The sequence below is a fragment of the Talpa occidentalis genome, unplaced genomic scaffold (genome assembly GCF_014898055.3).
Source record: "Talpa occidentalis isolate TD23 unplaced genomic scaffold, MPIMG_talOcc4v2.1 talOcc4.17, whole genome shotgun sequence".
Classification (NCBI taxonomy): Eukaryota; Metazoa; Chordata; class Mammalia; order Eulipotyphla; family Talpidae; genus Talpa; species Talpa occidentalis.
In genome coordinates, this window is record NW_023601754.1 from 50,010,536 (window position 1) to 50,026,990 (window position 16,455).

General features: G+C 72.4%; 3 protein-coding genes across 4 annotated transcripts; 1 reads left to right on the forward strand and 2 right to left on the reverse strand.

Moving 5' to 3' along the window:
- The first annotated feature begins 2,154 nt into the window (after positions 1-2,154).
- KMT5C (lysine methyltransferase 5C) lies at positions 2,155-6,057 on the forward strand. Its single transcript, XM_037518216.2, has 8 exons — positions 2,155-2,304; positions 2,444-2,609; positions 2,863-2,972; positions 3,253-3,416; positions 3,519-3,538; positions 4,514-4,650; positions 4,731-4,891; positions 4,977-6,057. The coding sequence occupies exons 1-8, from the start codon at positions 2,195-2,197 to the stop codon at positions 5,468-5,470; spliced, it is 1,362 nt and encodes a 453-aa protein (XP_037374113.1). The 5' UTR covers positions 2,155-2,194; the 3' UTR covers positions 5,471-6,057.
- A 2,865-nt stretch (positions 6,058-8,922) lies between these two features.
- Positions 8,923-9,847, reverse strand: LOC119250479 (cytochrome c oxidase subunit 6B2). 2 transcript variants are annotated; one of them, XM_054697608.1, is made up of 4 exons: positions 9,752-9,847; positions 9,531-9,659; positions 9,160-9,260; positions 8,923-9,076 (listed from the first exon to the last, which is right to left on the reverse strand). In XM_054697608.1, exons 2-4 carry the CDS (start codon positions 9,640-9,642, stop codon positions 9,029-9,031), a joined length of 261 nt encoding a protein of 86 aa, XP_054553583.1. In that variant the 5' UTR covers positions 9,643-9,659; positions 9,752-9,847; the 3' UTR covers positions 8,923-9,028. The 2 variants fall into 2 exon arrangements, with proteins under 2 accessions (XP_054553583.1, XP_037374114.1); XM_037518217.2 differs by having other exon boundaries at positions 8,924-9,082.
- Positions 9,848-9,995: 148 nt separating this feature from the next.
- GARIN5B (golgi associated RAB2 interactor family member 5B) lies at positions 9,996-15,867 on the reverse strand. Its single transcript, XM_054697537.1, has 10 exons — positions 15,518-15,867; positions 15,236-15,390; positions 14,902-15,160; positions 14,554-14,578; positions 14,395-14,459; positions 14,204-14,304; positions 14,082-14,122; positions 13,934-14,010; positions 11,946-13,840; positions 9,996-10,152 (listed from the first exon to the last, which is right to left on the reverse strand). The coding sequence occupies exons 1-10, from the start codon at positions 15,665-15,667 to the stop codon at positions 10,074-10,076; spliced, it is 2,847 nt and encodes a 948-aa protein (XP_054553512.1). The 5' UTR covers positions 15,668-15,867; the 3' UTR covers positions 9,996-10,073.
- Positions 15,868-16,455: the final 588 nt, after the last annotated feature.

Consider the following 16,455-nt stretch of genomic DNA (forward strand, 5'->3'; position numbering starts at 1 on the left):
TGCCCGGGGGAGCGCCCCGCGTGTCCGCGCTGTCCCCGAGGCCCCACTCCCCCCGCCCTGGTTCTTATCGCGGGTGCGCCCCGAATGGAACCGGAGAGTCGGGGGCGAGAAGGGGGTCTGGGAGCGCTGGAGAGTCCTTTGTAGCCCGGCAGGGCAGTCAATAAAGTCCCGTCGCCTTGGCAACCGCAGGCCTCGCGGAGTGGGACCCCGGAGGTGCGCGCGCACCCCGCGCCCGCCCCCGCGGGCTCCCCCGGGGCTGAAGAAAGACGAGAGGGAGGCGAGGCCCCGCGCTGACGGGCGGAGACCTTGGCCAATGGAGGCGCGCGCCGTTCCAGGGCCAGCCAATCACGTGCGGCTTCTGAAGCCCGCGGAGCCCGCTCTTTTCCGCCGGGACCCGCATAACCTGACCCAAACCCGAGCTTCGCCAGGAGCGACGGCGCTTTCCGCCAATGAGGGCTTCGCCTTCGGGCTGTGGGCGGGGCTGCGTCTCCATGGCAGCGGCGGAAGGGCAGCAGTGTGAGCCAATGGCTGCAATCGGCAGCGCTTGACGGCGGGGCGGGCGTGGCGGGGTTCCGCGGGGGCACCGAAGGAGGGGCGGGCGGGGCGGAGGGGCGGGGCGGGGCGGGGCTCGGCCAATGCGAGCGGAGCCAGCTCCGTAGCAACCGGAGAGTGGCGGGAGCTTTGGCCAATGGAAGGCCGCGGTGGCCGTGGCCGGGCGGCCCTGCTGGACAGCCGGGCGGCGCGGCGCCCGCGTCTGACGAGAGCTGGAGGAGGCGGTGGGAGGTGGTGGCGGCGGCGGCGCGGGCGCCGGAGGAGGAGGCGGAGGAGGAGAAGCGGGTGAGGGGCGGCGCGGGGCCCGACCTGAGCCCCCTCTGGCCCCCGCCCCGCGCCGCCTTGCTCCCAGTCGCCCCAGCCCCGACGACCCCGCCCCGGCCAGCCCTCCTCGTGTGCGGCGCCCACGTCTCCCGGCCCTGCCGCGGCCGCGGGCTCCCCGTGCGCCCCGCGCCCCGGGCCCTGCGCGGACCCTCGGGCCGCCCGACCGCTCCGCCCGCGGCCTCAGGCCCTTCGCCTGCACCCTGCGCCCTCGTGGCCTCCGGGCCCTGCACCCCGCGCCCGCCGCCTCCCCTCCCCCCCCGCAGGCCGTCCGGCCCCCCCCCGCCTCCCAGGCCCCCGTGCACCCCACTTCCTCTCCCCCTCGCTGCGCGCGCCTGCCGGATTCCCATGCTCCGCCCGCCCAGCCGCCGCGCCTCGCCGTGGGGACCCTCCCGCCCCCGCGCCCTGCTCGCCGGGCCCCAGTCTCTGGCCTGCCCGCCGCCTCCCGGCCCCGCCCTCTGTCCACCCCGGGCCTCGGCCCTCCCCCGGCCCCTGCTGCGCCCGCCCGCCCGCCCCCGCTCCTGCGGCCCCCCGGGCCTCTTGTTTACCCCACCCCGGCTTGGGGGACCCCTCTCCAGCCGCTCGGGCTCCGATGGCGCTCCAGCTCCCCCTTCCTCGCCGCCCCCCATGCTCTCCCTGAGGACCCTGGTGTGGGCGCCCCAGGCAAGGGCTCGGGCTCTGGTTTTCTCAGTCCCTTCTCCCTGCCCTTTTGTGGCCGGCCCTGCCCTCCCGCGCCGCCCCCGCGTTCCCCGCGCCGCTTTGTCCCCGCCGCCCCCTCGGGATCCTTGGCGAGGGAGCAGGTGCTGGGATCCCTCCCCCAGCCCTCCGACTCCCCGGGGCTGTGGAGAGTGGGGACAGGGAGGGTAGGGAGGGACAGCCCCTCCCTGCTGGGCGCTGGGTCCCTCGACTCCCACCTACGGCTCAGCTGAGCCTTTAGGGTCACCCCAGGCTGCCGACCGACCGGCCTCCCCCGCCAGCGGGGCCAGCAGGGGCGCGTGCGCTGGGCTGGTGCGGGGCGAGGACCTGCGCCTGCCCGCGGCTGGGTGTGCGGCGCGTGCCTGGGCGCCCGTGTGCCCGCAAGCCCGGGCGAGACGCACGCCGCTCCCGGCCCCGGCTTCCCTGCGCGCGGGACCTGTTGCATCCACCTTCCCGCGTGACGCCGCTCTCCCCGGCTCAGGGCCCAGGCGACCTCCTGCTCGACCCCCCACGGGCGGCCCGCGGCTCCCCGCCTGGAGCGAGCCCAGCGGGCACCCCCGCGGGCGCCGGCCCCTGGCCCGCTCGGCGCGCACCCGGCGGGAGACAGCATGGTGCGCGCGGCACCATGGGGCCCGACAGAGTGACCGCCCGGGAGCTGTGCGAGAACGACGACCTGGCCACCAGCCTGGTCCTGGACCCCTACCTTGGCTTCCGCACCCATAAGATGAACGTTAGGTGAGGCGGCGGGCAGGGCGGGACAGGGCCCTGCTTCCAGCCCCCGCGCCTCCCTCAGCTCCGCGGGGTCGGGGGCGGGGCCGGGCAGGCCCAGGGACTAGGCCGAGGCCCCGGGACCCAGGCGTGCCCTCTCCCCCAGCCCCGTGCCCCCCCTGCGGCGACAGCACCACCTGCGCTCAGCGCTGGAAGCCTTCCTGAGGCAGCGGGACCTGGAGGCTGCGTACCGGGCCCTGACGCTGGGAGGCTGGATGGCCCACTACTTCCAGAGCCGGGGCCCGCGGCAGGAGGCTGCCCTCAAGACCCACGTGAGGGAGCCCGCCCTTCCCCTCCCCCGCGTGTCCTCCGTCGGCGCCCTGGGCCGCCTGCGCTCCTGGCCACCGGGACGCAGGAGCGCTGGGGGCCTCCGAGGGGGGCCGGCCTCCACTGGCAGAGGAGGAAGCGGAGGCCCCAGGGGAAGTGCGTTCCCCCAGGCCAGCGGCCGCTGTGCAGAGCAGTGGAGCCCCGGACAGGGGCACTGCCGCCCTGCCCCGACTCCTCACCCGCCCCCTCGCCCCCCAGATCTACCGCTACCTCCGCGCCTTCCTGCCTGAGAGCGGCTTCACCATCCTGCCCTGCACCCGCTACTCCATGGAGACCAACGGCGCCAAGATCGTGTCCACCCGAGCTTGGTATGCGCAGCTGGCCGGGAGGCTCCCTGCGGGGGGACAGGCCCCCTCCCCAGGCCTGGCCGAGACCTGAGGATGAGCCGCAGGGGTGCGGGCGAATGGGGTGGGGTGGGTCGGGCCTCCACGCACCCCGGAGCCCCCTGCCTGCGGCAGGAGGGCTGGGCACTGTGGGGGAGGCCCCGCGGTGTGCTGGAGGCCTTGGGGGGCAGCGCGGGAGGCCGGCGCTGCGGTCCACCTGTGGCGGGTGGGAGGCGGCCTTGCTCAGCGCGGCGCCACCCGGCAGGAAGAAGAACGAGAAGCTGGAGCTGCTGGTGGGCTGCATCGCCGAGCTGCGGGAGGCAGACGAGGGGCTGCTGAGGGCGGGCGAGAACGACTTCAGCATCATGTACTCCACCCGCAAGCGCAGCGCGCAGCTGTGGCTCGGGCCCGCGGCCTTCATCAACCACGGTGGGCGGCGGTGCACGGCGGGCGGGCAGGGCGGGGCGGGCTCCCCCCAGCCTGCGCCCTCACACCAGTCTCTTCTTTCCCCACCCCTCGGCCCGGCTGCAGACTGCAAACCCAACTGCAAGGTGAGCTGGGAACCCCCAGGAGCGGGCAGGGGAGCAGGCGGCGGGGGCATGGGGGGGGCGCTCCTGCCCAACACTCTAAGCAGGGAGGGGGTCTGTGCCCCGGCTGGGGGGAGCGGGACCTTGGCGGTTACAGTCAGCCTGAGCCTGGCTGCCCTCTGCTGGCAACTCCTTCCTCTGGGAACTGAAGTGGGGGGCCAGCGCCAATTTGGGGGCACATGGGGGTGAGCAGCCAGGAGGGCGCCAGCGGGGCAGGTGCACAGCTGGGAGAGCCCATTCTGGCAGCCTCCGGGAGCGCCACAGAGGGTTGGGCTGACAGGCGGGGAAGCTGGGTGCTGCTTCTGTGGGGTGGCCTGGAGCTCCCGAGGGGACATGGCCCCAGGGCCTGGCTGATACCCTGCTGGCAGGGGCCTTGGCTGCCCCCTGCAGGAGCCTGGAGGTGGCCATCCCTGGGCCTCCTGTCGGGTCCGGGCACAGCGCCAAGGGTACTCGCCCCTGTCACTGAGGGGCTGTGTGGGCCAGGGCGATAGCATGCCCCTGTCTGATCCCCTGGGCAGCTTCTGAGGCCCTGTGCCAGCCCCACGGGGGTCCTGCCCCTCCATGGGGAGTGCAGAGGCTGGCCTGGGGCTGGGAGTGGACCCAGGGCCTGGGGGCGGTGTGGGCTTGGCCAGGCAGGGCTGGGCCTCGGTGCCAGGGAGCAAATTGGCAGGGGCTGAGGGGCTGGCTCAGGGTGTTGGGGGGTGGAAGGTGACTGGGGAGCAGTCACTCTGCCCCAGGAGGCAGGGGAGGGTGGTCCTCGGGGAGGCTGGCCTGCAGGGTGGCGCCACCGCCCGGTGCTCCCTGTGTCTCAGCCAGAGCCCCCCCGGCACCGCCTGCCTGCGTCCCTGAGGTGGTTCTGAGTTTCCCCGGAGCAGGGACCAAGCCCTCCCGGGACGGGCCGCGCCTCCCCTCAGGGGTGCTGAGGGGCGCGGCCCCCAGTTTGTGCCCGCAGACGGGAACGCGGCCTGCGTGAAGGTGCTGCGGGACATCGAGCCCGGGGACGAGGTGACGTGCTTCTACGGCGACGGCTTCTTCGGGGAGAAGAACGAGCTCTGCGAGTGCTACACCTGCGAGAGGTGGGCGGGGCAGCGGGCGCGGGGCCTGGGCGCACCGGGGCCCGCCCCTCACCCCCTCACCCCTTCCTGCCTCTCTCCAGGAGAGGGGAGGGCGCCTTCCGGCAGCGCCCCCGGGAGCCCCTGCCGCCGCGGCCCCTGGACAAGTACGAGCTCCGGGAGACCAAGCGGCGGCTGCAGCAGGGCCCGCCGGGCGCCCGGGCCTGCGCCCACCTGGCCGCGCCGCGCTGGGACCCCTTCTGCGGTGAGCTCTGCCCTCAGCCTCTGCCCGCCAGGCCCCTCACAGGCCCCCGGCAGAAGCCCCGCTGACCCGCCCCTTGCCTCCGCAGCCTCCTGCCAGCCCCTGTGCCCGCTGCCCTGCGGCACCCGCCCCGCCGCCTCACCCCTCTGGCTCCAGTGGCGGCCGCAGCCCCAGCTCCGGGGCCGACCCCGGAGGCGCAGACGCCCCCCGCCCAGGCGGGCCCCGCCGCTGCCCGTGCTCCCCGCCGCCCGCGTCTCCCTGCATCGGTGGGGAGGCTGCAGCCCCCACTGCTGCCTGCGGGCGGAAGCCCTGGTGGTCCTGGGCCGGGCCCCCCGCGCCCGCTGGGCCCCCCAGCAGGACTGGCACTGGGCCCGGCGCTACGGGCTGCCCTACGTGGTGCGCGTGGACCTAAGCCGGGTGGCCCCCGCCCCGCCTGCCGCCCCCCCGCCCCTGGGGACCCCGGGCCCACTCCCCCTCCCCAAGCAGGCCCTCGCCTTTGCCCCCTTCTCCCCGCCCAAGCGCCTGCGGCTGGTGGTCAGCCACGGCTCCATAGACCTGGACGTCGGCAGCGACGGGCCCTGACGGCTGCCTGCGGCCTGGGCCCCCCGGAGCAGGGGTCCCTCCGAGACCCCGGCCTGGCTGCCCGGGACGCAGGACCCCAGCAGGAGCGCAGAACTCTGGGAGGGAGCGGACCCCGACCCCAGCACAGCCCTGACCTGGCAGGGGCTTGGTTGGGCCCCCCCAGGGCTCTGACCCCTGACCCTTGTGACTGCTGACCCCTGAGCCATTGCGGCCCTCCCAGCCCCGCCTCAGGACCGGAGACCTCCCCCTCCCCTCCCCCCAGGGAGCAAAGCCATAAGGGGTGGGGGCCGGCACCTCCCCGAAGTCCAGGCCCCAGGATGGGGCGCCCCCGGGGTGCGTTTGCTCTGTCCGAGTGTGGTGGGGGCAAGGTGGGGGTGTCGGGGCCAGTCCCCACCGCCCAGAGCTTGGTGGGTCTCAGGGAGGCCGGTGCAACCTCGTCTTTCTCATGGTGCTATCCCTGGTGCTACTGGGGTGTGGGGGCTCCCTCCCTCTCCCGCACCGGAGTGTGGTGTGTTGGGGGGTCGGAAGCACTTGAACTTTTTATTTTATTAAAACCTTGTCATAAGCAACACCCTGCGAGCTTTTCATTCGGGTTTTGAGGGCTGTCCTTCAGCGGGGTGAGCCCCAGAGCCTCGCCGGGGAGACCAGCCGTGAGGGGAGGGGCGTGGAGGCCAGTCCACCACCCCGCCTCCAGTCGAGCGCCTTTGCTGGGGGCCGCCTGCCTCCCAGTTGGGATAACAGGTCCCGCGGCCTGCCAGGGCCTCGCACAGGGGGACGGGAGTCAGGTGCTGGGGCGGGTCTGCCTGGCCAGGCTCCTGGACCCGCGGTTCCTGGCTCCAGCTCAGCGGCCGCCCTGTCTGAGCCTCCCGGCTGACTGCGGGTGGGGCACCCCATCCAGCGCCACCACACGCCGGACGCTCCCGGTTCGCTGGGCCTGGCCAGCTTTGGGGGGCGCTTGAGGGCAGCGGCCTCCGAGCCCTCCTGCCAACACCAGCCCCGGAAGAGGTGGCCCTGGTGGAGGTGGCCTGGCTGGGCCACCCTGGAGCCCTCAGGAGGGAGGTGCCCGCAGGAGCCGAGTCTCGAGCAGGTGATGCTGCCACCTGAAAGTCCTTTTCCGTTTACATCCGGGGACTGCAGGGTCTAGCTGCTCTGCCAGGGGTCTCCCGCGCGCCCCAAGGCTGACACTGGGGTCCTAGTGCGCGTCCGAGGCCAGGGTGGCCGTGTCTGAAGTCAGGGTGTCTAGACAGACGAGAGCAGCGCCGGGCCTGCGCACTGGCCAGGGCTGCCCCGCGCGTCTCTTGCACGAGCAGCTGTGCCCTGGGCGGAGGTTCTGGTGCTGGTGCCCCTGCTCAGGCTGTGGGCTCTGCCCGCAGGCACCAGCAGGGCCACTGGGCTGTGACACCAAGGCCAGGCACGTGCCCCTGGGGCCAGGCCAGAGCAGCAGGAGCCGCAGGGCTGGAGGGACAGTCCCAGGAGGAGGCCTGGCCGGGCTCCCCTGTGTGGGTCTCTGCTCGGCTGGCCCTGCCTCCCCCGGCAGATAGAGGGCGTCCCAGCCCCGCAGCGTGCGGAAGAGGCAGGGCCTGGGTGGGGCCAGTGGTTGGCGGCCGGCTCAGGCTTGGTAGTGCAGGTGCCCTGGAGGCGCAGCCCAAGGAGGCCTAGTGTCTCCCAGCTCCCGTCACACCAGGGGGCCACGGCCAGAGGGGCAGGCAGCCCGGGGCGAACAGGCAGTTGGAAGCAGGGAACTGCTCAGCCTTCTCAGCCCGCCTAAAAGCCAGGACAGCAGCTCCTGCCCCGCACCCCACTCCCTTGGGGTGCTGATGCTTTCACACCACGCAGGCAGCCCTGGTGTGGATGGGCTCTCCCACTCAGACACCTCACGCCTGGGGAGCAGCCGGGCCAGACCCTGCTCTGCACAGCGCTCCGCCCAGCTCTGGGAGCGCATGCTTCGCGCCTGAAAGGGGTGCAGTACAGTACTGAGGTACAGCACAGAACCAAGCATGCCTGGGGGTGGGGGCTGGCTGGTAAACTCCGGGGATGGGGGGAGACTAGAACATTTCTCAGGCTCAGCCTGATTAGGGATGGCCTGGGCCAAAATGCTGGGGGTGAGGGGAAGAGGAATAGGCAGGAAACGGGGGGAGGAGAGAGGGGCCAGGCAGGCAGAGGTGGCAGTGGGCGGTGGTGTAGGTCTGGTGGGCGGAGGCAGCGGCCGGCTTTCCCTGCTCAGGCATCTGAGGGCAGGAGTGTCAGAAGTCCTGGAAGTGATGGCGGGGAGGATCCCGGCCCAGCAGGGGGAGGAGGGAGGTTGGGAGGGCCTCCTGGTGGTGGCCGGGTGGGGGTGCCTGGTGGGCCCAGCAGGTGGCCCAGCAGCTCAAGTTGCAGGCCAGCCTCCTACTTCAGCCCTCTATGGAGGCACCCCCTGGGGCACCCCAACGGGGACCTGGGCCAGTGTCAGGGCAGAGTCACCCGGGGAGGGCATGTCTGGGGTGACCAGGGCTTGGTGGACGGGTCATGGCAGGTGATGGGAGTGGCGGTAGGCTCAGCCACCCTCCCGCCCCATCTGACGACAGGACTCCGCCCTCCTCATTGACAGCTGGGAAACCTGCAAACTCAGGTCCACACGCCTGTTCAGGGTCACCCAGCACGCTGTAGCCGTTGATATTGCCACCCTTGAACCCCAGCACTGAACAGGGTCTTGCGAGGCTGCTGCAGGTGGAATCTGGGGTGCAGGCAGCTGCATGGGGGCCGCTCTTCCCATGGAGAGCCAGCCTACCTGGATCCGCCCCCGCCGAGGCAGCCCCACTGGGTACTGCCCTCTCCCTCCAGGTCATTCCTCGCCCTTTCCTTGCAGGGAGGCAGTGGGTGGCGTCTAGCCTGGTGACCTGGCAGCTCAGTGAGGGTGGGGCTGGCATGTGGGCAGGGGGCAGCAAAGATGGGCACTCCGGAGTCCAAGAGTCCCATGTGAGGGATGGTCCGGGGAGGAACCAAGAACACCGCCTGGTAGCCAGCAGACGTGCGGGGTCTGGGCGGCCCGTATCATTGAGGGAGGGAGGAGTGTAGAGGGCCCCAGTGGAGGGGCTCACGTGATGGGGACAGTGCAGCCTGGAGAGAGATGGAGTCAGAGGGGGGAGCAAAGTGACCTCAGGGTGGTCAAGTCAACTGGATGGTCTAACAGGGCCCCCCAGGACTGGCGACAAGATGGGCTGGGGCAGCACAGGCAGCCCGGAGGAGCCTGGAGGTGGTCCGGCCCAGGGGAGAAGAGGGGTCTTGGGGGTGGGAGTGGAAAGGCAGAGCACTCCGGAGCCCTCTTGGTGGGCGAGTGTTGGCAACTGGCGAGCCTAGGGTCCCGGGGAGGCGGCGGGGCAGCAGTGAAGGCCCAAGGGGCGCGCTGGTCCCTCCCCATCCCAGTCCCAACGGAGGCGGCCCCAGAATGTAAGCCAGGGACGCGTCTAGGGCGCGGAGGCCTCGCGCGCCAGGCAGCACGCGGGGAAGCCGCTCAGACAGGCTGTATTCGAGGTTCCCCACCGGGGCGGGCCCTGGGCCTTCGAGGACGCGCGCGAGTCAGATTTTGCCCGCGAAGGTCCCTTCCTCGATCTGCTCGGTCCATCGCTGCACCTGGCGGAGGAGGGAGGCCCGGCTCAGCCGGCCGGCCCGCGCCCCGCGCCCCTCGCCCCGCCCGGCCGCGCGCTCACCCAGCTCCGGGGGCACAGCGAGCGGAACACGCGGAAGTAGTACTCGCAGGGCTGCGCGCTCTTCCCGCGCCGGCGCATGTTCTTCACGCAGCGGTGGTAGTCTGCGGGGGCGGGGTCACGCTCGCCCCGCCCCGCCCGCCGGCCCCGCCCCGCCCGGACAGACCCCGCCCACCCGCCCGCCTGGCCCCGCCCCTGCTCGGCCCCCCTCCCCGGAAGACCCCGCCCGCCCGCCTGGCCCCGCCCCTCCGGGTGGCCCCGCCCGTTCTGGCAGGCCCCGCCCCCAGCAACGGTCTGCGCCCCACGAGGCTCCCGGGCACTCCCCCCCCCTCCGGCCTCGCCCAACGGCCCGACCCGCGCCGGCACCGTCTCACCCAGGAAGTTCTGGTAGCAATTGCGGGTCTGGTTCTGGTTGGGGAAGCGGGGGTCGAAGGGCGGCGTTGGAAATCTCCCCTGCGGGGAGTTCTGGGCGTCGCTGTCCAACATCCACGGAGGGGCTGCTCCTGCAGGTGAGCCGAACCCCGTGACACCCGGGGGCGCCCCGGCCCCGGCCGGCACCCCCGAGCCCCACCCTGACCCACCGCCCTGGCCTCACCAGCCGGCTGTCGACTTGTCACCGGGTCGGCTGCTCCAGGGGCTCGGTGGGGGCGCTGCCGGGGTCAGGGGTCCGCGCCCGCGGGAGCCCGCGGAAGACGCGACCCCCCGCCGGATTGGCTGGGACCCCGGGGGCCCAGCCAATGGAAGCGCAGGGCCGCAGGGAACCTTCTGGAACGCGCGCGGGGTGGTGTGGGCCCTCCCTCCGCCTCCAGCCCGAAGCCCCTTCTCGGGGCGCGCACGCAGCACCCAGGCGTCTCGACTCAGGCTTTTAATCTGCGCAGCTGGCCCGCCCCGCCCCCAACATTTAGCCCGTACGTAGCTTAGTCTCCGCCCGAGGCCGCCGCCCCCGGCCTTTCAGCGCCCGTTTCTCGCAGTCCGAGCACGCGGCGCCCTGGGGGCCTGTGGGGACAGGAAAGAGCCAGGGGGTCTGGGCCCGCCCCCTCTGGGGCGGGTCTGGGTCCCCTGCAGGTCTGGAGGGTACCTGGCCGCGCCCCGCTCCTCTGACACTGACACTTGGCGACTGAGGTCGAGACCCGCGTCCTGCTATTCAAGGTCCAGGGTGCCAAGGCTGCAGAGAGAGCCAGAAAAGGCTGGGGGGCTGCCAGCGCAGGAGCCTCAGTGGTCACTAAGCACACCCCAGTGGGGGAGGCTGGCTGTAGGGGGCGCAGCCTGGGCTGGAATCTGGGGCCACGCCTTCCCCAGTCCTGGGGCTTAGGAACTCCAGGAGGCAGGACCAAGAGCCTGAAGCCAAGGGTCCCCTGGACGCCGCCGAAGCAGGGCAGGGGCCGGACCCCGGGTCTGAGGGGGACGAGGATCAAGCCTGAATCTGGGTCCCTCTCAAGCCCCCCTACCCCCCATCTGGACATCTGCGAGCTCTCCGCAGTTCCCGGGAAAGCCCTCACCCCCCCATGTGTGCACATGTGTACACGTGCGTGCGCGTGCAGTGGGGAATCCACACCACAGCGTTGCACGTGGTGACAGCGGAACACATCCAAGCCAGAGACTCACCCCAGGCATTTCCATCATCACCCCGGACAGAGACCCCAGGCCATGAGGCCGTTGCTGCCCCTTCCCCCTCCCCGCCCAGCTCTGCCCGCAGGCCTGCGCGTCCCCCTTCCCTTAGTGCCGTGCGCAGCACGGCGACTCCCTGACTCCCCGCTTTCTCTGCTCCCCGAAGCGTGCTCCACGCGGGCTTGATCCCCCACCACAGGCACCTGCTGATGATCCCAAGGTCCCATCTCTGTCCGGCCCCTTCACCCGCTGCCTCGTCCTCCTCTTTACCTGGCATTCTGGGGGCCGTCTCCCCCACGCCCTCTCCCTCCACCTCTGCCTCTTTGTGCCTTTGGTCCCCCTTTTTCTAGACACTTTGGACTTTGCCTTGGGCTGGAATCTTTGCACCTGCTGGCTGGTGGCCTCCAGTCTCCCAAGTCACCGCAGACTCATCCTGGCCTCCCACCCCATGTCTCAGAATCAGGAAGTCCACAGTGGACTTCCCGGCCCGCTGCTGGCTTCCCGAGGCCACGTCTGCCCAGCGTCCCAGGCCGCAAGCCACGCGGTCACGCTCGAGGACACATCAACAGCCCAGCCCAGAGCCAGCCCGTGGGCTCCGCTGCCAAAGCACCCCCATCCGCCCCTGGCTTCTCCGCACCGCTGTCCACTCTCCTTGGACATCTGGTCCCCCGCCGCACCTCCACTCGCAGTCGTCACCCCCGCAGCGTGCCCGGCCCTTCCGGCTGGGCCCCACCACGCCCCTCCCGCCAAGCCCCAGGCGCAGCCGCTCTGCTCCGCACCCAGCTCGCTCTCAGGCCCGGGCCCCTCCCGGCACCTGCCTCAGGGCCCCTGCGGGGCTGTGCCTCCCCCAGGGAGCTCGCCCCCAGAGGTCCGCACCCATTCCTCCCTCCCCAGTCTCCCCAAGACCCTCCTGCCCCCACCCCTTGCCTGCTAACTGTTCCCCGCAGGACCGCCCTCCGCTGTCCCCCCTGCCTGCAGCACAGCCCCCCACGAACACAGCCACAGTTCTGTGCCAGGTCATCCTTTGCGGCTGGGGGCCCCGCCGAGCCCTGCAGAGCGTGGAGCAGGCTCCCATTGGCCCCCCCTGCCCTAGGTGCGGCCCCAAGGCCCAGAACTCCCAGGGGTGTGGAGGGGGACCCGTGACGCCACCAGGCGGAGCGCAGGCCCCACAGTCTCAGTACCTGGGTGAGAGCAAGCGCGAGAAGGTGTTCAGCTCCTCCACCTGGCCAGTGTCATCCCCCACGTCGCTGATGTCCAAGAGTGATGGCAAGAGAATCTCTGAGGTGGACCCCACTGTGGCTAGGGGGCGCTGGTTCTGTGCCCCCTCCGATTCTGGGGGGGCTCCCTTGTGCTGGGGGGACATCCTCGTCTCCATTTGTGGGGTGGGGCTCAGCACGGTGGGGAACGGGGACACCATGTCCTCCCACCTCAGTGCGGGCAGGGGGATGGGGGCCTCGGAGACCCCGGTCTTGGGGTTGCTGGAGGCCAGCTTGGAGGGGGAGGCCTCTGCAGTCGGCTCCCTCGGCCCCCCAGGTGGGGCATCTGCCGCCTCCGCCGAGGTCCTCCGGGGCCCCCCGGGCCGGGCCTCCGCCTCCGCCGAGGTCCTCCGGGGCCCCCCGGGCCGGTCCACCGCCTCCGCCGAGGTCCTCCGGGGTCCCCCGGGCCGGTCCACCGCCTCCGCCGAGGTCCTCCGGGGCGGGTCAGGCCGGGCCTCCGCCTCCGCCGAGGTCCTCGGGGGCGCCCCGGGCGGGGCCTCCGCCTCCGCAGGCGCCGGTGTGCTCCCCTTCGCCCCGGGGCCCGCGTGCAGGGGCCCCTCGGGCGCCCCTGAAGGCCGGCCCAGCCGGGGGTCCGTCACGTCCAGGGAGGGCGCCAGGGGCACGGTGAGCCAGGAGGGCAGGGCCCCCGGCGGGGGCCTCAGGGCCGCCTCGGCGGAGTTGGCCAGGATCATGAGCTTGGCCAGCGCGAGCCCCTCCGCCGAGAAGGGCCGGCTGTGCGCCTGCACCGGGCCGCCCGCCGCCAGCTCGCGGGTCCGGACCCACTTGTGCTGCTGCCCCAGCCGCGTGGTCCTGAGCCCCGGCGCGTCCAGCACCGTCTCCTCCGTCTTCCTGAGGGTCACGTCCTGCAGCCTCTCCGCGCCCGTCCAGCCGCCCAGGGAGAGCTCGTGGGCCCTGCTGACCACCAGCCTCGTCGAGTCCACCTTGGTCGTGCCGCCGGGCAGCTGCCGGGACGTCTGCTGGGCCCTCACCTCCACCACCTCCGTCTCCTGGGTGCCCACGCGCGCCAGCGGCCCCGGCTGCCCTTCAGCCGCGCGGGGCCCGGGCAGGGCCTCCCCCGAGCCGCTGGGGAGCAGCACCCCCTCGGCGGGGTCCCACGCCACGGGCCGGGCGGCGGCGCCCGCAGCCCTCGGGGGCGGGGCCGGTGGGACCTGAGACTTCCGGCGGCGGGCGGCGGGGGACGCGGCCTTCGGGGGGGCGCCGGGCGCGGGCGGGGCCCTCTGAGACGGGGTGCGCCCGCCGGGGCCCTTGGGGGAGACGGGGCGGGTCTTCCGGGCGGAGGCCGGGGTGGACGGGGCCCCATGGGGGGTGGCCGAGGCCTGGGGCCCCTTCCGGGCTGGGCCGGCTGGGGCCGGGGCCTTCTGGGGGGGCTCCGGGGCCTTGCGGGGTGCCCCCCCGGACAGCTTCCTGGATGGCGCGCGCACGGCCGGGATCTTGTGCGACCGGTCGAGGAGGAAGGGGGCTTTCCGCGAGGAGGGGGGGGCCGGGGGCGCCCTCGGGGGGGGCGGCGGCTTGGGCCTGCGCTGGGCCCCCACAGGCCTGCCCTTCTCCTTGGGTCTGCGGAGGGGGCAGGGCGCGGGCGGGCGCGGGGCGGGCGCGCAGGGGGCCGGGCCCAGGGAGGAGGAGGACAGGGTGCTGGACTCGGGGTCCATGAGGTCTTGGATGTCCTGCTGCCACAGGCGCCGCTCCAGGTGGTCGTAGGAGCCCAGCGGGGAGGCGCTGCGGGTGTCCGGCCGGACGCAGCGCGTGGCCGGCTCCAGCAAGCCCCGCAGGGCGGCCCCGTCGGAGTCGGACGAGCAGGCCTGCGGGCGGGCAGAGGGCTCGGCTAGCCGCGGGGCCTCCCGGGCCGGGCCCGCGCCCGTGCCCGCCCGGGGCGCCGCCCCGCCCCTAGCTGCCTTGGCGGAGGACGGCGAGTTGCTGACGGTGTTGGAGATGATGCTGAAGATGGTCCGGATGGTGATGCTGGGCTTCTCTGCGGAGACAGCGGGTGAGCCCCGGGAGGGGAGGCCGCGCCTGCGAGCGGGCGGAGGGGGCGCCTCTTACCGGAAACGGGGTGCTGAGATTTGTGCAGGTCGGGGTGGGACCTGTGGGCGCGAGAGGGCGGGGCTGTGAGGGCGGCTGCCACCTGCCTCCTGCCCGCCCCCGGGGCCGGGTCCGCCGCCTGCCTCTTGGAGGGCGTCTCCTTGGCGCCGGCCTGCTCCAGCTTGGACCAGAGGAGGGGCTCGGAGTCGCCCACCGCCTGGGACTTGAACCTGCGCTTGAGGGCCTGGCGGTAGGGGCGGGGCGGCAGCGCGGTCAGCGGGTCAGCCCCGAGCCACGCGCCCCAACCCGCGCGGCACATGCCGGCTGGGCTCACCTTGGCCTTCTTCTGCTTCTGAGAGGTCAGCACCGCGTAGGGAAAGGTGGGCTGGACAATCATGACTGAAAGAGAAGCGGCCTGAGACCCAGGGACCCACGCCCCACCCGGAGAGGAGGCCCCCCCCCAGACCCAGGGGGCCTCATGGCCCTAGCTCACCTGAGCGCCTGGTGTGGGCCGGACCCTGTGGACAGGGGAGGGGTGGTCAGCAGGGGCCACTTCCCCCTGTTCCACATGTCCATGGCCCCACTCCAGAGGGGCCCAGCCCCTCCCCCCTCAGGCCCAGGGCTGGCCCAGGCCCCGCCTGCCCCCCCTTCAGGCCTTGGAGTGGGACCCGGCCTCCTCCTCCCCCAGCCTCGGAATCCAGGCCCCCAGCCCCTCCTCCCAAACCCCAAGGAGCCCAGGCCCCAGCCTCTCCAGAGGCCCCTGGACTCGAGGCGCTTGGACCTGGCCTCCTCCGGGTCTGGAGCCAGAGCTGCTCCCACACCACTCTGGGTCAGGCCCCACCTGGAGGCGCCAGGTGGAGGCAGGAGCCTCAGTGCTGGCCAGGCCCAGTGGGGGGGTGTGGGCGGTCCTGGGGACCCAGGTGTTGCTGGGCTGCTGCAGCAGGTCGATGAGACGGATCCAGCGGTTGAACAAGAAGGCCCCCTCGCTGTAGGGGGCGTCCAGCTCCAGGTAGTAGTAGCGGCCGGTGACTAGCCGCAGCTTCAGGCGCCAGGCGGCCAGGTCGTGCACATACAGGCGGGCCAGGTCCAATGGGATCATCCTGGGAGGCGGGAGACGGAGCTGGTAGCAGGAGCTGGGGGAGGGGGGAGGGGCGGAGGTCCGGGGGTGCAGGCACCTGGTGAGGACAACGTTGGGGCCATCCCGGCCCTCGGGGGGCCGCGCAATCAGCAGGATGTCGGGCAGCACCAGGCCTGGCAGGGAGGCGGCCACGCCCATGGTCAGCCGGTTGGCGCCGTGGTGCACATACACGGGGCTCCCTCCATTGGTCACCTGGGGGCCAGGGAGAGGGGCTGGGACCACCCCTTCCTCCTCGGAGCCCAGCGCCCGCTGGGCCCACAGCCCCTCCCCTGCCCAGGACGTGGCCCCCCAGGCCCCCGGGGCGCAGGGCGCTGGGAACCTGCACAAAGTTACTCTCGAACATGGGCAGCGGGCGGAGGGGCAGGTGCTCGCCCTTCTGGAGGGTCTTCTGCAGCTCACCCAGCGTGGGGACCCACTTCGGGGAGCCCTGCTGGGGGTCCACGCGCCTGATGTTCCAGAGCCAATTCATGGCGGAGGCGGGCAGGGTGGGCCGCCCGGGCCTGGAGTCAGGGACCTGGCCCCCCAGAGCCTGCACCCCACCCTGCCCCCCACCGACCCTCAGGCTTCTTGATGTGGCCCCAGGAGTGCAAGGCTTCCTGAGGGTGGAGCCTCGGGCTTGGCCAGGCCCTGCAGGGGACAGCCCTGGCCTGGGGGAGGAGTCTTCAGGGGGGGCTTTGTGACCTCATCGGATACACAGGATGCTTCCTGGGGGCTCTCCCGGGCCCCCTTCTCCACGGGGACGTGCCTGGAGGTCCCGGGTCCAGCTGGGGGGGTGCCCAATGCTGTGACTGGATAGTTCTGACTCATAAGGGGGCCCAACACAGCCCCAAACGGCCGCTGCTGCTTCTCTGGACTCTGAGTGAGACCCTTCCCCCTCCCCTCCCCCCAGAGCTCCCTTGTCCCCCAGAGCCCTGCCTGCAGGCTGCCCCCTTGAGCTGTGAAGAGGGGCCATGCTCTGGGCCAGCTGGGCCAGTGGCAGGACCCCATACTGTGTGCCCCCCCACCGCCGTGTGGCCTTGACCCACAGGCGCCCCCCCAGCCTCAGTCCCCCACCTGTAATGTGGGGGTGTATTGGAGGATCGGGGTGGGAGTCACGCAAGGAAAACCCCACGACGAGGGCACAGTGGGAGCGGGGGACTGGTATTCTGACGTTCTAAAAATAGTGTTTATTATTTTTTTAAAAAGTGTCATGCAAAATACACGGTCACTGTAGAAATTCTGGAAAATACAAGTACAAATAATAAAAACCGCCCACGC